Below are 21568 nucleotides of genomic sequence, written 5' to 3'. Positions count from 1 at the left end.
GCCCTCTTGTGGTTATCGAAAATGTCAAATCTTTATGGAACATGGTCCATTTTCCAAGGTGGTTTTGGGGGGAAGCTAAATAATGAGTTTCTGTGTATTTCTGAGATGAGTCTTTAAACCGTCTGTCAAGACAAGTTACTTTAAAAATGGATTTTACACCTGAATTTATGGAACATCTTTGCTTCTCATTCATCTTGGATTTATACTAAACCCAAGGCTCCATTTTATACAACTTAAAAGTTATCAGTTAAAAAAAAAAAAAAAAACACTAACCAAAACTCACACAACACATCCAAGTCATGTTCTCATTGCCTCTTTGTTCAGGTCTTTATTCAAAATTAGCTGTCCAAAATGATTTGGTATTTATGGAATAAACAAATTTAAGTTTATGCAGCAGCCTTCTTTTCCTCTGAGGTGGGTTTCTTTTCTGTGGGCTTCTTTTCGGCTGCTGGTTTCTTGGTCCCTGCAGCCTTCTTTCCCACCACAGGCTTCTTCAGCTTCTTATCGCCAACAGCCTTCTTTTGTTTGTTTCCCACCACAGGCTTCTTGCCCTCAACCCCCTTCTGATCTGATTTGGCTTCTAGTGCTGCTGCTGCCTTATCCATGCGGATTTTGTGCTGCAACAAATTAGGAAGAAAATCTAAGAATCAAATCTTTCTAAAACTCAACAGATCCAGCAAAACCCAAATTATTGCTTACATTCTTGGCCTGTCGAAGAATGGTGTTCCGGCGCATGGTCTTTGCGTATGGGTTAAGCTTCAACATGATTCTCAGGTTTTTCAGTGGATTCTTCTTCAGGACTCTGCGATGAATCTTCTTGCTATAAAAAAGTAGATACTCTATTATTAATAGTTTATACATTATCCCTATTTCTGAAATAACTGGTTGTGTGAAGCTGGACAAGAATTACTGTGAATATCAAAACTTTACCGTGGTGCTCGGAGTGCTCTTTGGATTTCTGGACTTTTCAAGATTCTGCTAAGGTCTGTATTGAGCATCTTGTGCATGGGGAGGCTGAAAGAAAAAACATTTAACAACAGAGACTTAATTCCTATTTCTTAACAAAAGATTAATAATTTAAGCTCTATAGAATCCAATCAGAATTTCCACTATACTATCCCTTCCCAGAATCTATTTCCACATATTGTATCTGTACACAAGGCAACACAAGGCATTACTTAGAAAATATGGAAATCCATTTCGAACAATATCCACAGCATATATGTGGAAGTCCTTGCTGTCTCAAGTGCCAAGAGTAAGGTGCTACTTAGTGACTGAACAACAGCATAAACATCTATGTCCAGCATACAAATTACACTCACTTGTAGTTACTCTTGAGGGAGGCTGCTTTACGCCAAGTGCCGTACAGCTCATCTAACTTTCGGAAAGCACTTTCAGTCCAAATGCAGAAACGTCCCACATGACCACCAGGAGCAAGTTTCAAAATGTTCAGCTTGCTTACATTAAGCAGAGTAATTCCTTTGTAAAGTTTGGAAAAGGAGAATTAGGGATCCCGTATTTCAATAGGTGAAATGCAGATCGTCTTTATAGCACCTAAGAAGTATTTTAATCATAAATTTAAACATCAATGGTACACTTATTCAGCCAAGAATCAGAAGTTCCACAAAATCATGTGTTTCAGAAACACGGACCATAAAGTGGAATCTCATCATAATAAAAGCTGGGTAAGCTTGCATAATACAGGTAATTAAAACATGTAAGCAGTACAATTATTACCAGGGATGTTTCTGAAGGCCTTGATGATACCATTGTCTTCATTATAGATGATGCAGGGTCCTCTGCGCTGGATACGGCGACGATTTCTCATTTTGCCTTTGCCAGCTCTCATTCGCTGAGAGGCATAAACCTAAGAAAGTAAAGTTTGGTATTCTGATTAAGATCAGAATTGGTATTCTGATTTGATCCCTGTATTAAACCTTCATAAGGTTTACTTATACTGTCTTTCAGTAACCTTTTGAAATGTAAAATCTGGCAACAAACTTGTGTCAAGAACCACAAAACCTACCTTTTTGATATCATTCCAGGCCTTAAGTTTCTTCAGAAGCAAAACAGCCTCCTTGGTTTTCTTGTAGCCTTCAACTTTATCTTCAACAACCAAAGGAAGTTCAGGAACTTCCTCTATACGATGACCTGAAAAAGCCAATTAACATTGACCTGGTTACCCTGCACCCTTTGAAAAATTTAATCAAACCCACAAAATCAAAGTGGCACATTTGCCAAATCAGAATTACCACAAAGATCATGTGTTTCAGAAACACGGACCAATGAAGTGGAATCTCATCATTTTGACAAATGATGTAAAAATTACCTCATTACATAATATTCACTGAGTTGTTAGACTGAAGTGGTTATAACTAGCATTTAGTAGAGGGAAGTCTATGTAGTCAGACACTCTAGGGTGAAGAGAATTTACACAGGCTATCAGGTTCAGATATAAGAAAGGTTTACAGGATTCCTAGAAAATAAAGGATCACAAACCTTTAGACATGACCAGCGCTGGTAAGGCTGAGGCAGCCAGTGCAGAGCAGATGGCGTATCGCTTCTGCGTTGTATTCACTCTGCGGTGCCAACGTCGCCAGGTCTTGGTTGGTGCAAACATGCGGCCCCCACGACACATCTGTTTTCCCAGTTAAGAATCACATTTCTCAAATTTTAGCAATTACAAACAGGTTATGCCTTGCTCAGTAAGAATTTTCGTCACCCTTCTGAACCAGCCTACTGACAGCAGGCAACTGTCGCTGAGAACAGAGTAAGACGCAAATTACGACATCATTGCAGGCAAAACCTTTTAACGCCAAGCCTGTCGACTTTAAAAATGACAGAAAAACATCTTCCAAATATCAAATCTGTTTGAAAAGCGTTTAGTCTGGACATTAGTGTCTTGAGCACAAATATATTCAAATCACTAAAATGAATAAGCCAGGTTCAGTCTGCCAAATGCGGCAGCTGACCAGTCTAGGTGGGGGAAAACAAAGGATACATTTCCAAAAGCACCCTGACCAGAACGGTGAGTCCCGCCACCTCGAACCCTGGGAATTCGAGCCACAGCTCTGCCGGTACCCCAAGACTCAGCACTGGTTTGATGACCTGAAATTGTTCAGAAACACAAGCTTTAGCTCCCTACCATACCGTTCTATGACTACTGTGTACGGCAGCAAACAGCATCAGAACATCCAGGAAAATCATGTTGTTCAGAAACACGGACCAACGGAGCGGAATTTCATCACTGCTGTGAAGTACCCCTTAAAGAGTCAACCCAGGAAACAGCTAAATCCATACCTGCTAATTCACTGACAGCATAGGGCTGTCTGTTGTTTTTGCGCAAGTTGGTGTGAACAAAGTTAACAATATCGGGTCGAATGGGAGCCTTGAATACAGCAGGCAAAGTAACATTTTTGCCAGAGGACTCCCCCTTTTCGGAGTACACTGATATCAGTGGACGAGCACACGCCTGAAAAAAATAAAAAATATTTATATTAAGAAACATCATCAAAAGCACCCTTCTCAAACACCAACAAAAGCATTAAAGGTTCATTTACAGAAAAGTCTAGAATTTGATGAGGTAGATATTGCTTAGGCCAAAAACAAAGCCTAAGTTATCAACACACCATCAGGTCTATTAACACCAGTAAGTACTTGAAAGACACCTAAATTTCTCAAGTTCTGCCACAGAATTTCCATCATTTTCAAAGAGATTGCTTTATTTTTAAACTTTCAAATCGGGCCTTAAAAAGGTAGATAATAAAAACCAGAGGGTAAGGTTTGAAAATGCAGTTTAATGTCATCATACAAACTCTCTCACCCCAAATGCGACCAAACCTTATCTACCAGGGCTCCACTTCAAACATTCATCCTTCCCGGTCATCCGATTCCAAACACATCTTTCAAAACTTACTACTAAAAAACAGCCTTGTTACTTCTTGCTCTATTTTCTCCAAAAACTTACCCCCTGAAAGTAAAAGGTCCTAAGCATTACCTATAGAACCTGTTCAACCTCGCTGCCCACAGCCCACACTCTCTTCCAGATTCTCAGGCCTACACTCAGGGCCATCCCTCTCCTTCCTCAGATTTAACAAGTATTCTACCTAAACATACCCTTCCTCACCTAGCCGCCTTCAGGTGCCTCTGATCACGGCTTATAAAGCCCAATTACCGCCTCCTCTCCAATTCCCTGTCTGCAACACTACCATCGAACATTGCAATGCATCTTGACCAACCCAATGACGATCAAAGTGCTTTTTGCCTATTTTGTTCACTTAACTACCTAAGGCACACGGTGCTTTTACAAACGTTATTTATGCAGTAGCTACAAAACAATTAAAATTTAAGGCAAGAACAGAATGCTTCCAGAGGCAATTGCTAAGATAAGCACACAATAATAAGAAATAAGTGAAACCAAAGTTTTCTGTTCAACGCAATCTCTCTTAAAACTCAAGTATTCCTCACTAAATAGGGTATGGAAACACAAGACCCCAAATTGACTCACCTAGCCTTAGTCTAACGCTCTGAGAATTTCCAAGTCTTCAGCGGAACCCATACTTTCTAAGATCCAGGAGAAGCTAGAATCCCAAAGGTCCCTCTGGCTCCAACTATCTGGGGTTCCTCCGTGTTATTCCAGACGTGCCCGGCGCCGGCCCGCACACGTTGCCTCTAAGATGGCTGCCGTAGAGCATTACTACCCACGTCCAGTCACAAACACACGCCTTTGGTCCCCATCTCCTTCTCCTCGCTTCCCTTCCTGAAGACTTCATGCTCTGAACACCCATGCCCATTCCTCCCAAACCCCGAAAAAAGAAGCAGGTCCAGAGGAGAAGAGTTCTGCTCACCATGGCGGGGAAAGGAGAAGGCCACGCTCCTCTCAACCCGGCGGCTCCCACAGGAAAAGGAAGTGCCTAGCACTCCCACTCCATATGTAACCTTCAGCTCGTCTCCCAGCCTGCCCCGCCTCAGAACCAACTCAGGGACATAAAATATCTCTCTATCACGCTAAAACAATAAAAATAGCATATTATTTCTTCACATATGTCAAATTACGGTATTTATTGACTTCCAAAGCCAAAAAGAGCTCTTAGAACCCAGGGACTTCTTTTCGCGGAGTAATCCATGAGAGGTCGTGGCCAACTCTCGCGAGACGAATGTCTTTTTTTTTTTTTTTCCCCTCAACTAGTATAACTTACTTGAACTTTTTTTTACGGGAAGGGGAAACTATTGAGACAGGAGAAACCGCTCTGTGGTATAAAACAATACTTTTAACTGTAGAATGGAACCTGTTAGAGGGGGGTAAAAGTAGTCCCGGCAAGGAGGTCACGACACCGTACGTCAGTGCTCGGCGCGCATTTCAGTTTGGCGGTTTCAGGTCTTCACAAGTGGGGCGCGATGTGGTCGGGAGCTAACCGAGCTGCTGAGGAATTTTACGCTGGTCTTCTGCAGTGAGTTGTAGCCCCTAGTTTTGGCTTGGCTTTGGCGACAGCACTTCTCCCCTGGGGTATCTCGATACCCCTCCAAGCCTCTTGCCGCAGCCTTAGGGATTAGCGCCTTCCCAGTTTCCACCGGCGCGAATTTGTAAATTGAGTGCTCTTTCCGGGGATCGGAGCAGCAGAGAGGCCGGTTTTCTGCTCCATTGTGAGGTTGGCCCGGTAGGCCCTGTTGGTTATAGTCTCGTTTAGAAGAAAATGTCGCCGGCGGTGGAAGGTGACGAATTTTACGAGAGGTGTATTATTCAATCTGATAATGCACACACAACTTGTGTTAGAGGCATCGAACAGGATACAGAAAAGTAGATGTTGATATCGTTCACCTGTTTAAAGCCTTGCTGGTGTGAAACGTGTTTTATAGTTTATTCAAGATAGTTTTTTGAGCAACAGTCATAATAACGTGATGGTGTGTCTGCTTTTCAAAACACTTGTTTTACAGTGCTCTAGCACTTCGTTTTATAGTGAAAGTGAAGTCGCTCAGTCGTGTCCGAGTCTTTGCGACCCTATAGACTGTAGCCCACCAGGCTCCCCCATCCATGGGAGTTTCTAGGCAAGAATACTGGAGTGGGTTGTCATTTCCCTCTCTGGGGCATCTTCCCGACCCAGGGATCCAACCCGGGTCTCCCAAGTTGCAGGCAGACTCTACCATCTGAGCCAACAGGGAATCCTTACATAGTGAAGTACTATTAATAAAGTGGATTCCATCCAGTTCTGTATCCGACACAAAAATCGAATCCAGTAGTTTTCAAATTTGAGCGTGAATCAGAATCACCTGGCAAGTTGCCAAAACAGATTGCCGGGCCCACTTCCAGAATTTTTGATTCAGTAGGCCTGGGTGGAGTGGGATGAGATGGTTAGATTAGCATCTCCGACTCAATGGACATGAATGTGAGCAAACTCTGGGAGATGAGGAGGACAGGAAAGCCTGCGTACTGCAGTCCATGGGGTCACAGGAGTCGGACAAGACTGAGGGACTGAACAACAGCAGGTTCTGGGTAGGGCTAAAGAGTTTCCCTTTCTAGTCAATTTCAGGTGATTGCTGGCCTGACACCACACTTTGATAACCAACTGTTGTAATCTAACCCGTTTTCTAAATATCATACTTTTTCATTATTTGTCTTCATTGCTTTTTATTCTACTTATAAAAGTGGTAATGCTTGTCAATTTTTTCAACATTGTAGAAAGATCACTAGCTTTTTTTTTTTTTTTTAGAGTTTAGTGACTGATCAGTTTTAAGGACCAAGGAGAAAAAGCTTTAGGTGGTACCAGGATTTCTAGTTTAAGGACTGGGCTTTGACTATTTTTCAATTATGTGTTCTTTTTTTAAAAATTATTTATTTATTTTTTCATTTATTTTTATTAGTTGGAGGCTAATCACTTTACAATATCGTAGTGGTTTTTGCCATACGTTGACATGAATCAGCCATGGATTTGCATGTGTTCCCCATCCCAATTCCCCCTTAGATCACTAGCTTTTTAAAGCATTTACTTATATTTGTTTATTTAGCTGCACCAAATCTTAGTTGCAGTCCCTGAGATCTTCATTGCCACTTGTGGGATCTTTAGTTGTGCCTTGTGGGATCTAGCTCCCTGACCGGGGTTTGAAACCAGGCACTCCCTGCATTGGGAGCCGGGAGTCTTAGCCACTGGATCACCAGGGCAGTCCCTCACTAGCTTTTTCTTTTAACTAACAATATGTTGGGTGGCTTTCAGTATGACAGCCTATAGATCTGTTTTTAATGGCTATATAATATTTCATTGTGTGTGTCTTCTCTTTAATCCCTCATATTACCTGTGTAGCCACCTGCCTACTGGAAATTTCCAAGTGAGACCTCAAACTCATTATCTGCGAAACGGAATCCATCTATTCCCTGCCATGTGACAGTTTCCTGAATTCTGTCTCTGAGTTAAGAGTTCCAAGTCCAAGACTGTCATTTGGTTCTGTTTTCTGCCACCTCCATCCCATCTAGTCAGTCACCAGCTACCTTTGTTTTCCCTCTATCCTGACTGCCTCGTTTACCACCATCACTTTTTGAAGTACTACAAATTATTCAGTTATTTTCTGGCCTCCAGGTTTATCCCTCCACATCAGGAAGTCAGGGATGATTTCTCATTTAAAATCTTGTGGTGAGCTCCTCTTAGCTTTCAGGATAAAGTTTAAGCTCTCTAGCAAAGTCTCTTCCTGTGTGCCACCACAGCACCCTACACTCCCCTCTTTGAGGCTCATCACCTTGTATTGCAGTTGTTGGCTGCAGCAAGACTGTGAGCCAGGAACTATGCATTTGTTTTATATCTTAGACATTTAGTAAAAATTGTTGACTTAAAAAATGCACAACCTAAAATTACTGTTATTCAGGGGCCTTACTGAGTAGTATAGCTTGGCAATCAGCTTCAGATAGCTCTAAAGAACTGTTCCTAAAAGGTAAGGGAGGAGCCAGAATATATAGGAGTTTTGCTGGGAGAAATAACAAACAAAAATGTAGTTGAACGTCAATAGTTTACTACTAATCCCAAGAACAGACATCTCACGTTAATGATTATAGTGCTTTTCCACTTTTGGGAAGGTGCAGGAGTCTGGGCTCATTGAAATTATTCCTTCAGTGTGTATCTTAACTGTCTAGTCCTGAATTCCCCTCAGGGCGCACCAAGGTAGCTGCAGTGGCTCCTGGCTTGATGGCAGGCAGTATTGGTAGTTTATCAGAAAGACAGGGAACACTTTTTAGTTCACAGAGTGCCTGCCCATAAAACACATACTGGTGAAATGATTGTTGAATGATCCTTGAGTTACGCACACATAGAGATAAACTTCTTTTCTCAGGGACATACCATGGTGGTCCAGTGGTTAAGAGTCCACCTTGCAATGCAGGGGACAGAGGTTCGATCCCTGGTGGGGGAACTACAATCCCACATGTCTCTTGAGCCGTGCACCTACTGAGCCCACGCACTCCAGACCCAGAGAGGCACAACTAGAGAGCCCAAATGACCCAATGAAAATCTCGTGTGACTCAACAAAGATCCTGTGTGCTGCAACTAAGACCTGATACAGCCAAATAAATACACATAGGGGAAAAAAGTCACAGTCTTGTCCAAAACGGCCAAAGTGAATCAGTCACAGGCCTAGTTTTTATTTCAATGAGTTACAGAGTGGATCAAATAATGGCATCCTGAAGCTATTCTGTTGGGTTCCTTTAGGACTCTAAAGATTCTTTTCTCTTTTAGAGTGTATATCAAGCTGATGTGCATTTTTGGTATCTTAATAGTTTATAGTTTACATGCTTTGGGATCAACTTTTTTTAATATATATCATTTTACTTATGTATTTTTGACTGTGCTGGGTCTTCGTTGCTGCTGGGGCTTTTCTGTAGATATGGTGAGCAGGGCTACCCTGGTTGCAGTGCAAAGGCTTCTCATTGTGGTGACTTCTCTTGTTGCAGAGCACAGGCTCTGGGGTGCGTGGGCTTCAGTAGTGTCAGTTCCTGGGCTCTAGAGCCCAGGCTCAATGGCTGTAGTGCATGGGCCTGGTTGTCCTAAGGCATATGGGCTCTTCCCAGATCAGGGATTGAATCCTTGTCCCCTGCATTTGCAAGTGGATTCTTTACCACTGAGCTACCGGGGAAGCCCTAGGATCAACTTTCTTTAATAATATGATAATTACAATGTATCTTAACATTTTATGCTTCCATTTAAAAATGAAATGTTTTAGCATTATCCAGTTTACGAATTTTTTGATGTCAACTCATGAAAACAGGGAGGATAGCAATATTGCTAAAATTTATTTTAGCAATAGAAATTCAAGGCCTGGGACCCTTAAATAACTTCTCCATAGTTACCCACTGATTTCAGTTATTTTTGCTTCCCGAAAGTCATGTAGTAAATTACACTTTAATAGTAATTGGTACTGTGTTTTAAAAGTTATAAGAATAGAGGTAGGTGACCTAATTTCCTGCTGCCTCTGAGAAGCAGTTATACCCAGTTTGGGGCAGCTGTCTATCTTTTTTCTTTTTTTTTTTTTGGCTGTACTTCAGGGCATGTGGGATCTTAGTTCTCCAACCAGGGTTTGAACCTGCGCCCCCTGCATTGGAAGGACATAGTTTTAACTGCTGGACCACCAGGGAAGTCCCAAGGGGCAGCTGTCTATTAATCTTTACCACATCTTTTTTTTTCTTTCCTTAATAACCTAATGCTATTTTTCTGCTTCTCTTTTCCCAACTGTGCCTTAGGGCTGTCACAAGTATTCTGCATTTTTGATTTCTCTCAGTAACTCCAGAGTTTAGATGACAAAAGACTGCAGCTTTATTTTTCACATGTGTTTCTGCATTTCAGGGAATTTGATGAAGAAAAGAAAGGAATATGTAAAGGCCCATTTATCTATGCGGTATGAACAATTTATTTGGTTTTTAAACAACTCAGTCATCCTAAAATTGTTTTTAAAAGTTGAGTTTATCAAAGTTAATTTACATAGACTAAATTTCACCCTTTTAGAGTACAGTTCTATGAATTTTTACAAATTCATTTAGTCATATTACCACATCCATAATCAAGAACATTCCTATTATCTCTAAAAAATCTCATGTCCCTTTATACTCAACCCTTTCCCCTGTTCCCTGGCAACTACTGATCTGTTTTACTTCTGTTTTTTGTGTGGCCTTTTACGAATATCATATAAACAAAGCCATACGGTTTATACCTTTTCTGTCTGGCTTTTCTCAGTGAGTGTAATGCATTTGTTTTCTGTTTTTTTAATTTTCTTGGCCATGTCATATGGCATGTGAGATCTTAGTTCCCCAACCAGTAACTGGACCTTCACCCCTTGCGTAAGAAGTACAGAGTTTTAATTGCTGAAGTCCTGAGTATAATGCATTTGTGATTTGACTGTGTGGTTGTGTGCGTCAGTAGGTCATCCCTTTTTATTGTTGAGTAATAGTTCATTGTATGAATGTACTGCAGTTTGGTTATCCATTCACCATTCAGACTGGATTGTTTCTGTTTTTTAATAGTTTTGAATAAAGCTGCTATAAACATTTGTAAATTTATTAAACATCTAACATGCCAGGTGTTCCATAGGTAAAACTTCCCATAGAACTTAATCCTCTAAAACAGTTAACAAACTAAAATAAATTATGTCTAAAAGACTAGCTGAGGTTATCATTTATGATATCAGTGTCACAAATGATAAGGGTTAGTATCCATGTATATGAAATATGTGAAAAGCTCTTAAAACCAATAAAGAATAAAGATAATCATAATAGATGAATAGGTAGAGGATAAAAATAAGTGTTGGAGAAGACTGTTAAGAGTCCCTTGGACTGCAAGGAGATCAAACTAGTCAATCCTAAAGGAAATCAGTCCTAAATATTCATTGGAAGGATTGATGTTGAAGCTGAAACTCCAATACTTTGGCCACCTGATGCAAAGAGCCGTCTCATTGGAAAAAACCCTGATGCTAGGAAAGACCGAGGGCAGGAGGAGAAGGTTGGATGGCATCACTGACTCAATGGACATGAGTTTGAACAAACTCTGGGAGATAGTGAAGGACAGGGAAGCCTGGCACACTGCAGTCCATGGGGTTGCAAAGAGTTGGCTGGACAGAACTTAGTGACTGAACAACAACAATTCAGTCCACGGCAGTATTTGATCAAGAACGAAGTAAATACGAGGCTCCCCTGGTGGTTCATTGGTTGAAAATCCACCTGCCAATGCAGGGGTCACAGGTTTGATCCCTGATCTGGGAAGATCCTACATGCCCTGGGGCAGTTAAACCCGCGGGTCACAACTACTGAGCCTGAGCCTCCTAAAGCCTGTGCTTTGCACTGAGGGAAGCCCACACACAGCAATGAAGACCTAGTGCAGCCAGAAATAATTAAAGAGAATTTAGTAGAATAACAAAGCATCTTTTGCCCTCTGTACTTGCTATCTAAATGGCTTCAATTTCCAAACTAAGAAATTAAATATGTTCAAGTAATGAGAGATAGTTGTCAATAATAAGCATATTAGTGACTGTTCACTGTCATTAGTGATTGAATAAATGAAATTTAAAAAATAACAAGATACTATTTTTTGCTAGGTGAATGGTAAAAAGAATGCAAATAGTGTGTTGATGTAAAATGAGAATGCAAATATGTGAATATGACATTTAAAAGGCAAATTGACAGTATCAATGTGATTTTAGATATTCATCTTAAGAAAGTAATTACAGGGGAACTTCCCTGTTGGTAATGGTTAAGACTCTGAGCTTCCACTGCAGGGGGCCTGGGTTCATCCCTGGTTGGAGGAGCTCCACATGCTGTGGGGTGCAGAGTAGGTAGTAATTAAAGAATATTCCTTATCAGTTGTTTTTTATAGCATATAATTTGAAAATGCCCAAATGTTGAATAATATGGAATTAATTATGTGATGGTAGCTCCATGGTACTAGACAGCCTAAAAAAATTTAATGGCATGAAAAGAAGTTCATGATATAAAACTTTTAGAATATTCTATTTATTTATTAAAAATCTGTTGCATTATCAAAATAATATATTTCTATTTAAGTAGGTTTATTTATATGTCTGGGAAAAGATTAGGCAAAATATACACCAATAAGACTAATAATAGTAGTGACTACTCTGGCTATGTGGGTCAAGAAGCCATAGTTAGAACAAGACATGGAACAACTGACTGGTTCAGAATTGGGAAAGGGGCACAGCAAGACTGTATGCTGTCGCCCTTCTTGTTTAACCTCTATGCAGAGGACATCGTGCGAGATGACAGGCTGGATGAGATCACAAGCTGGAATCAAGATTGCTGGGAGAAACATCAGCAACCTCACCTGTGCAGATGATACCACTCTAATGTCTGAAAACAAAGAGGAACTAAAGAATTTCTTGATGAGAGTGAAGAGGAGAGTGGAAAAGTTGGCTTAAAGCTCAACATTAAAAAATCTAAGGGACTTCCCTTGTGGTCAGTGGCTAAAACTCCCTGCTCCCAATGCATGGGACCTGGGTTCAATCCCTGGTCAGGGAACTAAATCTCATATGCCATACTAAAGATCGAAGATCCTGCATGCCACAACTAAGACCCGGCACAGCCAAAAAAAAATCTAAGATCATGTCATCCAGTCCTATCACTTCATGTTAAGTAGAAGGGAAAAAAGTGGAAGCAGTGACTGATTTTATTTTTTGGGGTTACAAAATCACCAAGGACTGTGACTGTAGCCATGAAATTAAAAGATGCTTGCTACTTGGAAGGAAAGCTGTGACAAACCTAGACAGGATATTAAGAAGCAGACATGTCACCTTCCCGACCGAGATCCGCATAGTCAAAGTTATGGATTTTCCAGTAGTCGTGTATGGATGTGAGAGTTGAACCACAAGACTGAGTGCCAAAAAATTGATGCTTCTGAACTGTGCTGAAGAAGACTCTTGGCCTGGGAGGAGATCAAACCTCAAGAAAATCAAAGGACTTCAACCCTGAATATTCATTGGAAGGACTGTTGCTGAAGCTGAAATTCCAGTACTTTGGCCACCTGATGTGAAGAGCTGACTCACTGGAAAAGACTAATGCTGGGAATGATTGCAGGCAAAAGGAGAAGGGAGCAGCAGAGGATGGGATGGTTGCAGAGCATCATCGACCCAGTGGACATGAATTTGCGCAAACTCGGGGAGATCATGGAGGACAGAGGAGCCTGGTGTGCTGCAGTCCGTGGGGTGGCAAAAAGTTGGACACAACATAGGGACCGAACAGCAGCAACTCTGGTTAGTAGAATATAGATGAGTTTTAAAAAAATCTGTTAGCTATCTGTTTTCAAACTTTTCTACAATGAATGTTTATTGCAATTGGAATGAAGAAATATGCAATTCCTATAAAGTGGCAAAGTTCTAAATTTTATGGAACAATCAGAAAAATTACTATTTAGTGAACAGTTAATTTTATGGTTCCTAACAGTAAATCCAGTATGATTAGGGGAAGAAGATGTCAGTGTGATCCTAATCAAAAGGCCTTACAAGGCAGGGTGCTCTCTAGGTGGGCCTTGAAGCATACAGATACAAAATATAAGAGCTAGGTTTTGTTGTTTTGACCACTCTAGGCTTGCAAAGATCTTAGTTCTCTAACCCAGGATTGAACCTACGCCCTCTGCAGTGAAAGCTTGGAGTCATAACCACTGGACTTCCAGGGAATTCCCTAGCTAGATTTTCTCAACATGAAAAACAACGTGGGCAAAGAATAAATGAAATTATATTTTTAAAACATTAAATCTTGTTCAAATTCTCTTTTTCAGTTACTTGCATAGAACTGGCCTTTATGTGTTTAAATATTTGTACATATATATATGTGTATCTATAACATTGCTGGACCTTAATCTGTTTTTAATAGGCTGATGTTCAAGTGCAGTTGATCAGCAAAGGCCAGCCAAACCCTTTGAAAAATATTCTACATGAAAATGAAACCATGTTTATTGTGGAAAAAGTGGTAAGTAGTGCTTGGGCTTTGTGGCTAATTCTTAACAACCAAGTTTGGTTTCTGAGGGATAATCTCAAATGTACACATTTTCATATCAGTATATTAGAGTAGATTCTAATATCTTTTAGTAATAAGTACAGCGCTGTCCAATGCAGAGATAACGTGAACCACATATGTAGTTAAAAACTTTCTAGTAGCCTCATTAAAAAAAAAAGATGAAATGAAATTTCATATTATAAAATTTACTTTTTCTTTTGTTCAATTCTGTGAATTTTAACACACTTATACAATCTGGTAATCACCACCACAATCAGAACACAAAACAGCTCCATCACCCTAAAAACTCCCTTGTGCTATCCCTTTAAAATCATTCCTTCTTCTCGCTTCACTGTAGCGTGGTCTTTTTAAGAGTGTCATGAATGGAATCATAAAAAAGTGTATAAACTTTTGAGTCTGGTGTCTTTCCATATAATAATGCCTTTGAGATTCATTCAAGTTGTATATGTTTAGTGGTTCTTTTAGTTGCTGATCCATCCCTGATCCAGAGAGCTAAATAAATAAATAATATGATCATTTTTGTACAAAGTCTTATGTGAGCACAAGTTTTCTTTACTGTAAATAGCAAGGAATAGGATTGTTTATAGTGCTTTTTAAAAATCTAATGTTAATCATTTCAATACCTAATTAATATAAAAATAAAAATGAGATTTTAAGTTCTTTTTTTTATACTGCTTCTTCAAAATTTGGTATGGATTTTACACTTAAATCTCAATTTCATCTGGCCACATGTGACTGGTGGATGGCCACTGTAACATATAGCATAACTCACTATGACTCAAGAATTTCTACTCTAATTTTCTCTTGTTAAATCTAACAAGAGGGAACTTCTTATTTTTTTCATCACTTTGTAATTGCAGCCTTACACCTGTGTGTTTTGAATATGGGAACTGTTCTGGTAGAGCAGTAGCAGTGGCTTTAGTTGATTGCTGATAATGCTGTCATATCACACAGTTACTTTGGGGCCAGGACCCATTCTTTGGGTTTATCGTTTCTTGAAGTAGATAGAAAAAGGATATAATAGGGGAAAGTGGACATTCCTTTAGAAGGAATGCCTCTGTCTGCTTTAGGACCTGCATGCTGTCTGGATGGGGATTGGGATGAATGAGCAGAGAGCACTCTGTTTTAAATATTACACAAAAACTCCTTTCTGAGAAGGGGACTACTTTATTTGTTTTTTGTATTAGTGATGCTTATCTATGGTGGACAGATGCTTGGAAAATAATTATAAGTGATTTATGTGGCTGAATTTAGACTTTTGTTATGAGGAGAGAGAAAATGTGTGTAGAGCAAAAGCTAAAAGATGAAAATGACTTTCTAGGGAAAGGTAAAGAGGAGCAGAGGAATTTGTGGAAATTGGTTGAGATGCTAGTGAGAAAACAGCTTGGAGTCGTGAGGACTTACCTGGAGTTCACTGAGGTCCTGGCATTTTTGGATGGGAAACAATTAAAATGGCCTTCATTTCTGCAAAGATCAATGGAGCTCACAGAGTTTTAGTTAGATGGATAATACTGAAAAGTAGAATGGAAGGGAAAATGACATTTCTTGGATACTTCTAGGAACTATTTGGAAACCCAGGTCTAGAAGGAAATAAAATCTGGAATCTGGCAGAAGAAATACAAAGTTGAGGATACATCTAGGTCAGATAACTATTAAGTATTCACTGCTAGAAGACCTTTGTGGACAAGAACTTGAGTTTTGCAGTCAGACTACCTAGATTCAGGGGCTTCCTTGATGGCTCAGTTGGTAAAGAATCCACCTGTAATGCAGGAGACCCCGGTTCAATTCTTGGGTCAGGAAGATCTTCTGGAGAAGGGATAGGCTACCCACTCCAGTATTCGTGGACTTCCCTTGTAGCTCAGCTGGTGAAGAATTCCTGCAATGTGGGAGACCTGGGTTTGATCCCTAGCTTTGGAAGATCCCCTGGAGAAGGGAAAGGCTACCTATTCCAGTATTCTGGCCTGGAGAATTCCATGGACTGTATAGTCCATGGGGGTCACAAAGAGTCGGACATGACTGAGCGACTTTCATTTTACCTAGATTCAAATGTGGGTTTTGCTGCTCAGCTGCTTATTCTATATAAGCTATTCAGCCAGCCATTAGCTGTTTTCAGTCCATAAAATAGGGTTATTAATAGGATCTTTCTCAGGGTTTTATGAAGAATAAAAGAAAGCTTGGAACAGTAGCTGGTACATAGTACATGCTCAGGAAATGTTATTCCATTTAATTTTTGTTATTATTGGCAGTACTGAGCTATTTTACTACTTAAACATGTGGACATGAGAAACACAAATGAGAGCTGAGAGTCCTAAGAGGAACAGACTTAAGAAGTAAGGGCTGTGCATTAAAAAGAATGAAATAATGCCATTTGCAACAGCATGGATGGACCGAGAGACTGTCATACGGAGCCTGGGACACAGTGACTTGGCATGCACAGGCTGCAGGGCTCTGCTGGCTGCTGGAAACTCTTAGGATATGTGTCGTCTTGAAAACTAACCAAAGTTGTTGCTGTTGTTTTAATTTTAAGGATTTTCTTTGAATGTCTTTCTAAAAGATAGGTTTCTTCCTTAATATAATATACCATTGACTCCTGAACAACACAGGGCTTGGGGTGCCCCACCATCTGTGTTGTTGAAAATCCTAGTATACTTTACAGTTGGCCCTCTGTATCTGTGGCTCTACATCCACAGATTCAACCAATCATGGACTGTGTAGTACTGCAGGATTAATATTTACCGTTAAAAAAATCCACATGTAACTGCACCTGCCTAGTCCAGACTTGTGTTGTTCAAGAGACAACTGCACTGGCATAGTATAGTTTAGTATATACTACTAGTAGGGCAGGGAGGCCTGGCGTGCTGCATCCCATGGTGTTGCAAAGAGTTGGACACGACTGAGCAACTGAACTGAATTGCTAGTATAGTATTAGTACCAGTATTATAGTATGCAATTAATATTATAGTATAGTGAAATTGGGAACAATATTAGAATTATAATATATTATTAGTATCAGTATTATGGTATAATATAGCATAGAATTAGTATAACACAGCAAATCAATATAATCTGGAACCATATACCCTATATTTCTATAATAATGAGGTAATTAATGTCAGCTGCTATAACAAGTCCTGGAGACTTAGAAAATGAGTAGAAAGGGCTATGAACCTTCAAGTTTGGGGAATGACAAAATCAAAGAGTCTCCCATGGGTTTCCCTTGGTGTTTTGTATATCATTTTGTACATAGTGGAGCACTTCCTTTTCTGATGGCATCATATACTTCCTTTATCAGTAGCAACATAGATCAATATCTTCTTATAGGACAGTGGGAATACTTCTCATGAGCGGTGAGGTTTATTAGTACCCCATTGGTTTCTAGCTATGACTCCTGTCGTAACCCAGTCATTATGTGCTAGCATAGTGAAGAGTTGACTGTTACCCTAAGTGTTCTCTTACCTGGTTAAATAATTAAATGTTTTTAAAGCCTTTAGAAAAGGAAGAACCAAGTCACGTTGAAGAGCTACAGTCTGAAGAAACTGCTATTTCTGATCTCTCTACTGGTGAAAATGTTGGGCTGCTTGCTTTACCAGTTGGGAGAGCCAGGTAAGTTTTTCTTACTGTAGGGGTGGAGGGTAGGATTTAAATTCCCCTGGTGGGCTACAGTCCATTGGGTCGCAAAAGAGTCGAACACAACTTAGCAACTAAACAACAATAAATTCTTATAAATGTTGGGAAAAGAATAGGTATTTAGCCCAGATCCCTCTCTTTCTCCTTCCCCCACCCCTTTGATGTATATACTTAATGCTCTAAGGGTAGTTCTAAATACTTGACTGTCCCCTGGGTAACTCAAGTGTGACTAAGATGACTATGGTGATCTTCCTTTTCTCCATTTCTTTCTACTTTTCACTGTTGTTGCTTTCTAATCTTGTTCCTTGCCAATCTTTTTTCCTTACTCCTGCCAGAGTAATTTTATGAAAGCCTAATTGTGTTGCTTCCACGTTTAAAAAGCCTTCCGTGGTCCTTTTGCCTCGTGATAAAATCCAGATTCCTTCTGAGTGACACATAGGACACAAAGGAACCTTCAGCCTCCAGTCCAGTGCCCAGCAGAGATTTGGAAATATGCAGGGGTACTTTTTGATTGTCACGATGACTCAGGGGAGCTGTTGGCCTGGTCCATGGATGGTAAATGTTATGCAGTGCCTGGGGCTCTCCTATCTAATGAGGAATTATCCCACCCACATGCCAGAAGGACCCCTGTTGGAAACCCTACTGCCTCTGTCTGCTTAGCCACCTTCACTACCCTACCCCCTCCTACTATTTGACTTTCCGTCTGCCTGGTCTCCCTCAACTCCAAAACCAAAAGTATTTGCTGTCAAGGAATCCTGGAGGATCTGGTCATATATATAATATTAGAGAATAAGGGGACTTCCCTGGTGGTCCAGAGGTTAGGACTTCGCCTTCCAGTGTAGCAGGGGTGCAGGTTCAATCCCCGGTCGGGGAGCTAAGACCCCCACATCCCTCGTGGCCAAAAAGACAAAGCATAAAGCAGAAGCAGTGTTGTAACAAATTCAGTAAGGACTTTAAAAATGGTCTAAATTAAAAAATCTTAAAAAAAGAAAAATACTGGAGAATAAGGACTATAGTAGTATTCAAGGTGACTTTCCTTCATAGTGGGTTTTTTGGTTTTGTTTTGCTGTGTAGAAACTTTTAAAATCTTTTGTAGTTAATCACTCTTTCATGGCTTCCTGATTTTAAGTATTATTTGGCCTTTTTTCTTTCCTCTCCCACAACTTAAACATTTTTTTATTCGTGTTGTTTTCTCCAGCCAGTGTTTGTTTGGATTCATCCATATGCTTATCATTTCTTTGCTCTCCATTTCTTCTTACATATTTCAGACCCTTCTGGGATTATTATATTTCTTTTCTGAAGTACAGTCCCTTAGAAATGCCTTTTCTGAACATATGTTGGTGATAAATTTAGTTTTCATCTCTTTGAAAAATTTTAAGCTGTATTTTTGGGTAACTTTTAGTTCTGATGCACTCTCAAATTTACAGAAAAGTTTAAAAGAACAGTACAAGAACTTCTGTGTACCCTTAACCTGGTTTCACCAAAATTTAAATTTTGCTGCCTCTGCTTTGTGATTCTGTGGCTTATTCCTCCTCCCCTGCTCCTCCTCCTCTTATTCCTTTCCACACCCCCATCTATATAACAAATACATACCACACACACACACACACACTTTTGTAATGAAATGTTGACAGTATGTTGGAGACACTGTGTTCTTTTACCCTTGAATACCTCACTGTGTATTTCCTAAAACCTAGTACCTTCTCTTATATAACCACAGAACAGTCATCAAAATCTGGGAATGTAACATTGTTAAAATAATACTATCTAATTCACAGACTATATTCAAATTTTTGTGTTCAGTGACTAATGACCTCAAGCATCTTTTTATGTATTTATTGACTTCTTCCTTCTCCCACCCCTAGCTTTATTGAGAAGTAATTGACATATTCTATTATTTCTTTTGCTTAATCTCAGATCCTGCTTCCACTCCTGTTGACCCTGTATCCCCACCACACTGAACTCTCTGCTTGTAGTAGCTATGCTTTGTCACTTTTTGGTGTGTGGATCTTGATTTGTCTGGTGTGCCCTGCTCTCACTTCTTCTCTGGGTGAAACATTCATGTATTTTGCCACTTAATTTCCAGATTTTTGTTTCTGGGACACTGTGATAGTGTGATGTATACGAAGAAGCATATTTGGTCTTGGTCCACTGTTCCTGGAACCCAGCTCCAAAAACCTTTGGAATTTCCTAGGGGTTGAGAACAATAAAGGTGTCTTTTTTAATGCTAATGAGGTGGCTTTTGGCCCTCCCCACCCCGAGTAGATTTTGGATGGAGGCTGGTTGCCTGGGGAACCAAGCTTGTGAGTAGGGGATTGGAAGTTTGATTCCCACCCCAACCTCTGGAGGGGAGAGGGGCTAGAGTTTGTTAAGTTTAGTCACCTGGTGAGGGGTTGGGACTCAACCCCTCCCTAAGTTCAGTTAGTCACAATTGCGACTACGTAATGAAGCCTCCGTTAAAACCCGAAAGGAGCGGGCTTGGAGAGCGTCTGGGTTGGGGAACACGTGGAGGTTGGGGAGAGCAGCTTGCTAGGAGAGCGCGTGGAAGCTCTGTGCCCTTTTGCTTTGCTTCCCTTCCGTCTGGCTGCTCCTGAGCTCTACCCTTGTGTAATAAGGTAAGTGAAATATTTCTCTGAGTTCTGGGAGCAAATTAATTGATCTTAGGGAGGGCGTTGTCAGAAGCTGTGATCTATAGACACATAGATGACAATTGGGCCTCTTGGAACTGGCAGTACGAGTGGAGGTAAGGCAGTCTTGTAGGACTGACCTTTAACCTGTGGTTGCTGATGCTGTCTTTGGGTACATAGTGTCAGAACTGAGCTGAATTGTAGGATACCAGCTAGTGTCAGAGAATTGCCTAGTGTAAGGAAAAAACCCCACTTTGGAATTGGTACAGAATGTTAGATGGTGATCAGAAGTGGGATCAGAGTCAGCATCGTAGCTACTATTCATGGTATCTTTGGAAAAGAAAACTTTTGAGTGATCAACAATCTCTACCTCTAACTTATTCTTCCTACTCTTGTTTCCAAGGCAGTTAATTGGATTTTATACCATGGCTCACAATCCTAATATGACCCATTTGAAGCTTAATCGGCCCGTTGCTGCCCTTCCTCCCCTTTGGGTAAGGTGTGACGGTTCAGATCCTGAAGGTATCAGCTGGCTGGGAGCTGAGCTTCTCTCAACTAGTAGCAGCGTCACAGGAGTTGTCCTGTACATGGTCACCTGCAGAGGTGAGAGCCCACTCCTCTTTGTGGACGTGTGTGTATTTATTTATTCGTGTAATTGCTGTTTCATAGTTTTTACTAAAACTTGATACATCAAGAGTGAAGTGCACACAGTGAAGCTTGTGTTAGCCCCACGAGTCTCCTCTAGTGTGTAACCTGCAGCATATGGGAGATATTTCAGAGACAAGTTTCCAAAAGTCTGAATAGGAGTTTATGGCTGTTTTATTTAGGTTTCATTTCATTTACATGTGTGTATTTTTTGAAATTTTCATTGGAAGATAAAGTCGAATATAATGATAATATAATTCCAATGTCACAATAGGCATTTAATTATACTTTTGGTAGTAGTATTGACCTTTGTTCCACTTTCCTTGTTTTAAAAACATTTCATCTGTGGTTTAAAATTTAATTTTGATAGCTATTAGTATTGTGAATTAGATTGTAATTTTCTAGCTCTAATGATGTAATTTTGAACTGTACCTGTAAAGTTTTTTTATCATGTCCTACAGTGGATAAAAATTATTCTGTAAATCTTGAAGACCTAAAAAAGTCACACAAGAAAAGACATCACTTGTCTACTGTAAGTATTTCTTTTCTTTCATATTATTTTCTTCTAACTGCTATCAATCTGCCTTCCTAGTGTAAAGGAATTTTTTCATTCCTAGTGTGACTAGATATTTTTCTATAGTATCAAAATGTTTATTTTCATATCAACTAATGACTGAAA

General features: G+C 40.1%; 2 protein-coding genes and 4 non-coding genes across 14 annotated transcripts in view; 1 reads left to right on the top strand and 5 right to left on the bottom strand.

Annotated features, from left to right (window-relative positions):
* Positions 1-302: 302 nt before the first annotated feature.
* On the bottom strand, positions 303-4949 carry RPL4 (ribosomal protein L4). The gene is made up of 10 exons (XM_061158016.1): positions 4848-4949; positions 3301-3472; positions 3002-3108; positions 2500-2638; positions 2027-2151; positions 1738-1867; positions 1323-1479; positions 931-1014; positions 700-820; positions 303-617 (listed from the first exon to the last, which is right to left on the bottom strand). The coding sequence occupies exons 1-10, from the start codon at positions 4848-4850 to the stop codon at positions 387-389; spliced, it is 1269 nt and encodes a 422-aa protein (XP_061013999.1). The 5' UTR covers positions 4851-4949; the 3' UTR covers positions 303-386.
* Positions 1609-1678, bottom strand: LOC133067535 (small nucleolar RNA SNORD18). The gene has a single exon (XR_009695319.1). It is a non-coding gene; the product is annotated as a small nucleolar RNA SNORD18 (small nucleolar RNA).
* Positions 2239-2310, bottom strand: LOC133067536 (small nucleolar RNA SNORD18). The gene has a single exon (XR_009695320.1). It is a non-coding gene; the product is annotated as a small nucleolar RNA SNORD18 (small nucleolar RNA).
* Positions 2700-2798, bottom strand: LOC133067542 (small nucleolar RNA SNORD16). The gene has a single exon (XR_009695325.1). It is a non-coding gene; the product is annotated as a small nucleolar RNA SNORD16 (small nucleolar RNA).
* On the bottom strand, positions 3182-3252 carry LOC133067537 (small nucleolar RNA SNORD18). The gene has a single exon (XR_009695321.1). It is a non-coding gene; the product is annotated as a small nucleolar RNA SNORD18 (small nucleolar RNA).
* A 252-nt stretch (positions 4950-5201) lies between the features above and the next one.
* Positions 5202-21568, top strand: part of ZWILCH (zwilch kinetochore protein) — a 41154-nt gene continuing 24787 nt past the window's right edge. For 6 of the 9 annotated variants that reach the window (XM_061158011.1, XM_061158010.1, XM_061158009.1 and 3 more), the window contains exons 1-6: positions 5296-5450; positions 9819-9870; positions 13847-13942; positions 17475-17593; positions 20648-20847; positions 21351-21421. In XM_061158011.1, the coding sequence (XP_061013994.1) occupies positions 5398-5450; positions 9819-9870; positions 13847-13942; positions 17475-17593; positions 20648-20847; positions 21351-21421 (591 nt within the window). In that variant the 5' untranslated portion in view covers positions 5296-5397. Of the gene's footprint in view, positions 5255-5295; positions 5451-7301; positions 7321-9818; positions 9871-13846; positions 13943-17474; positions 17594-20647; positions 20848-21350; positions 21422-21568 lie in introns of those variants that run through there. The other 3 variants (XM_061158012.1, XM_061158013.1, XM_061158014.1) reach the window with 3 other exon arrangements.

This window comes from Dama dama, chromosome 12 (assembly GCF_033118175.1).
Source record: "Dama dama isolate Ldn47 chromosome 12, ASM3311817v1, whole genome shotgun sequence".
In the NCBI taxonomy this organism is placed as follows: Eukaryota; Metazoa; Chordata; class Mammalia; order Artiodactyla; family Cervidae; genus Dama; species Dama dama.
The sequence above is the reverse complement of the archived record's forward strand: the minus strand, read 5'-3'. Positions and strand labels throughout refer to the sequence as shown.

Coding starts and splice junctions, on each gene's coding strand:
- RPL4 (XM_061158016.1), bottom strand. Junction 1,868..2,026: donor CCTGGAATGATATCAAAAAG/GTAGGTTTTGTG, acceptor TTACTTTCTTAG/GTTTATGCCTCTCAGCGAAT. Junction 1,015..1,322: donor TCCCTCAAGAGTAACTACAA/GTGAGTGTAATT, acceptor TTTTTCTTTCAG/CCTCCCCATGCACAAGATGC.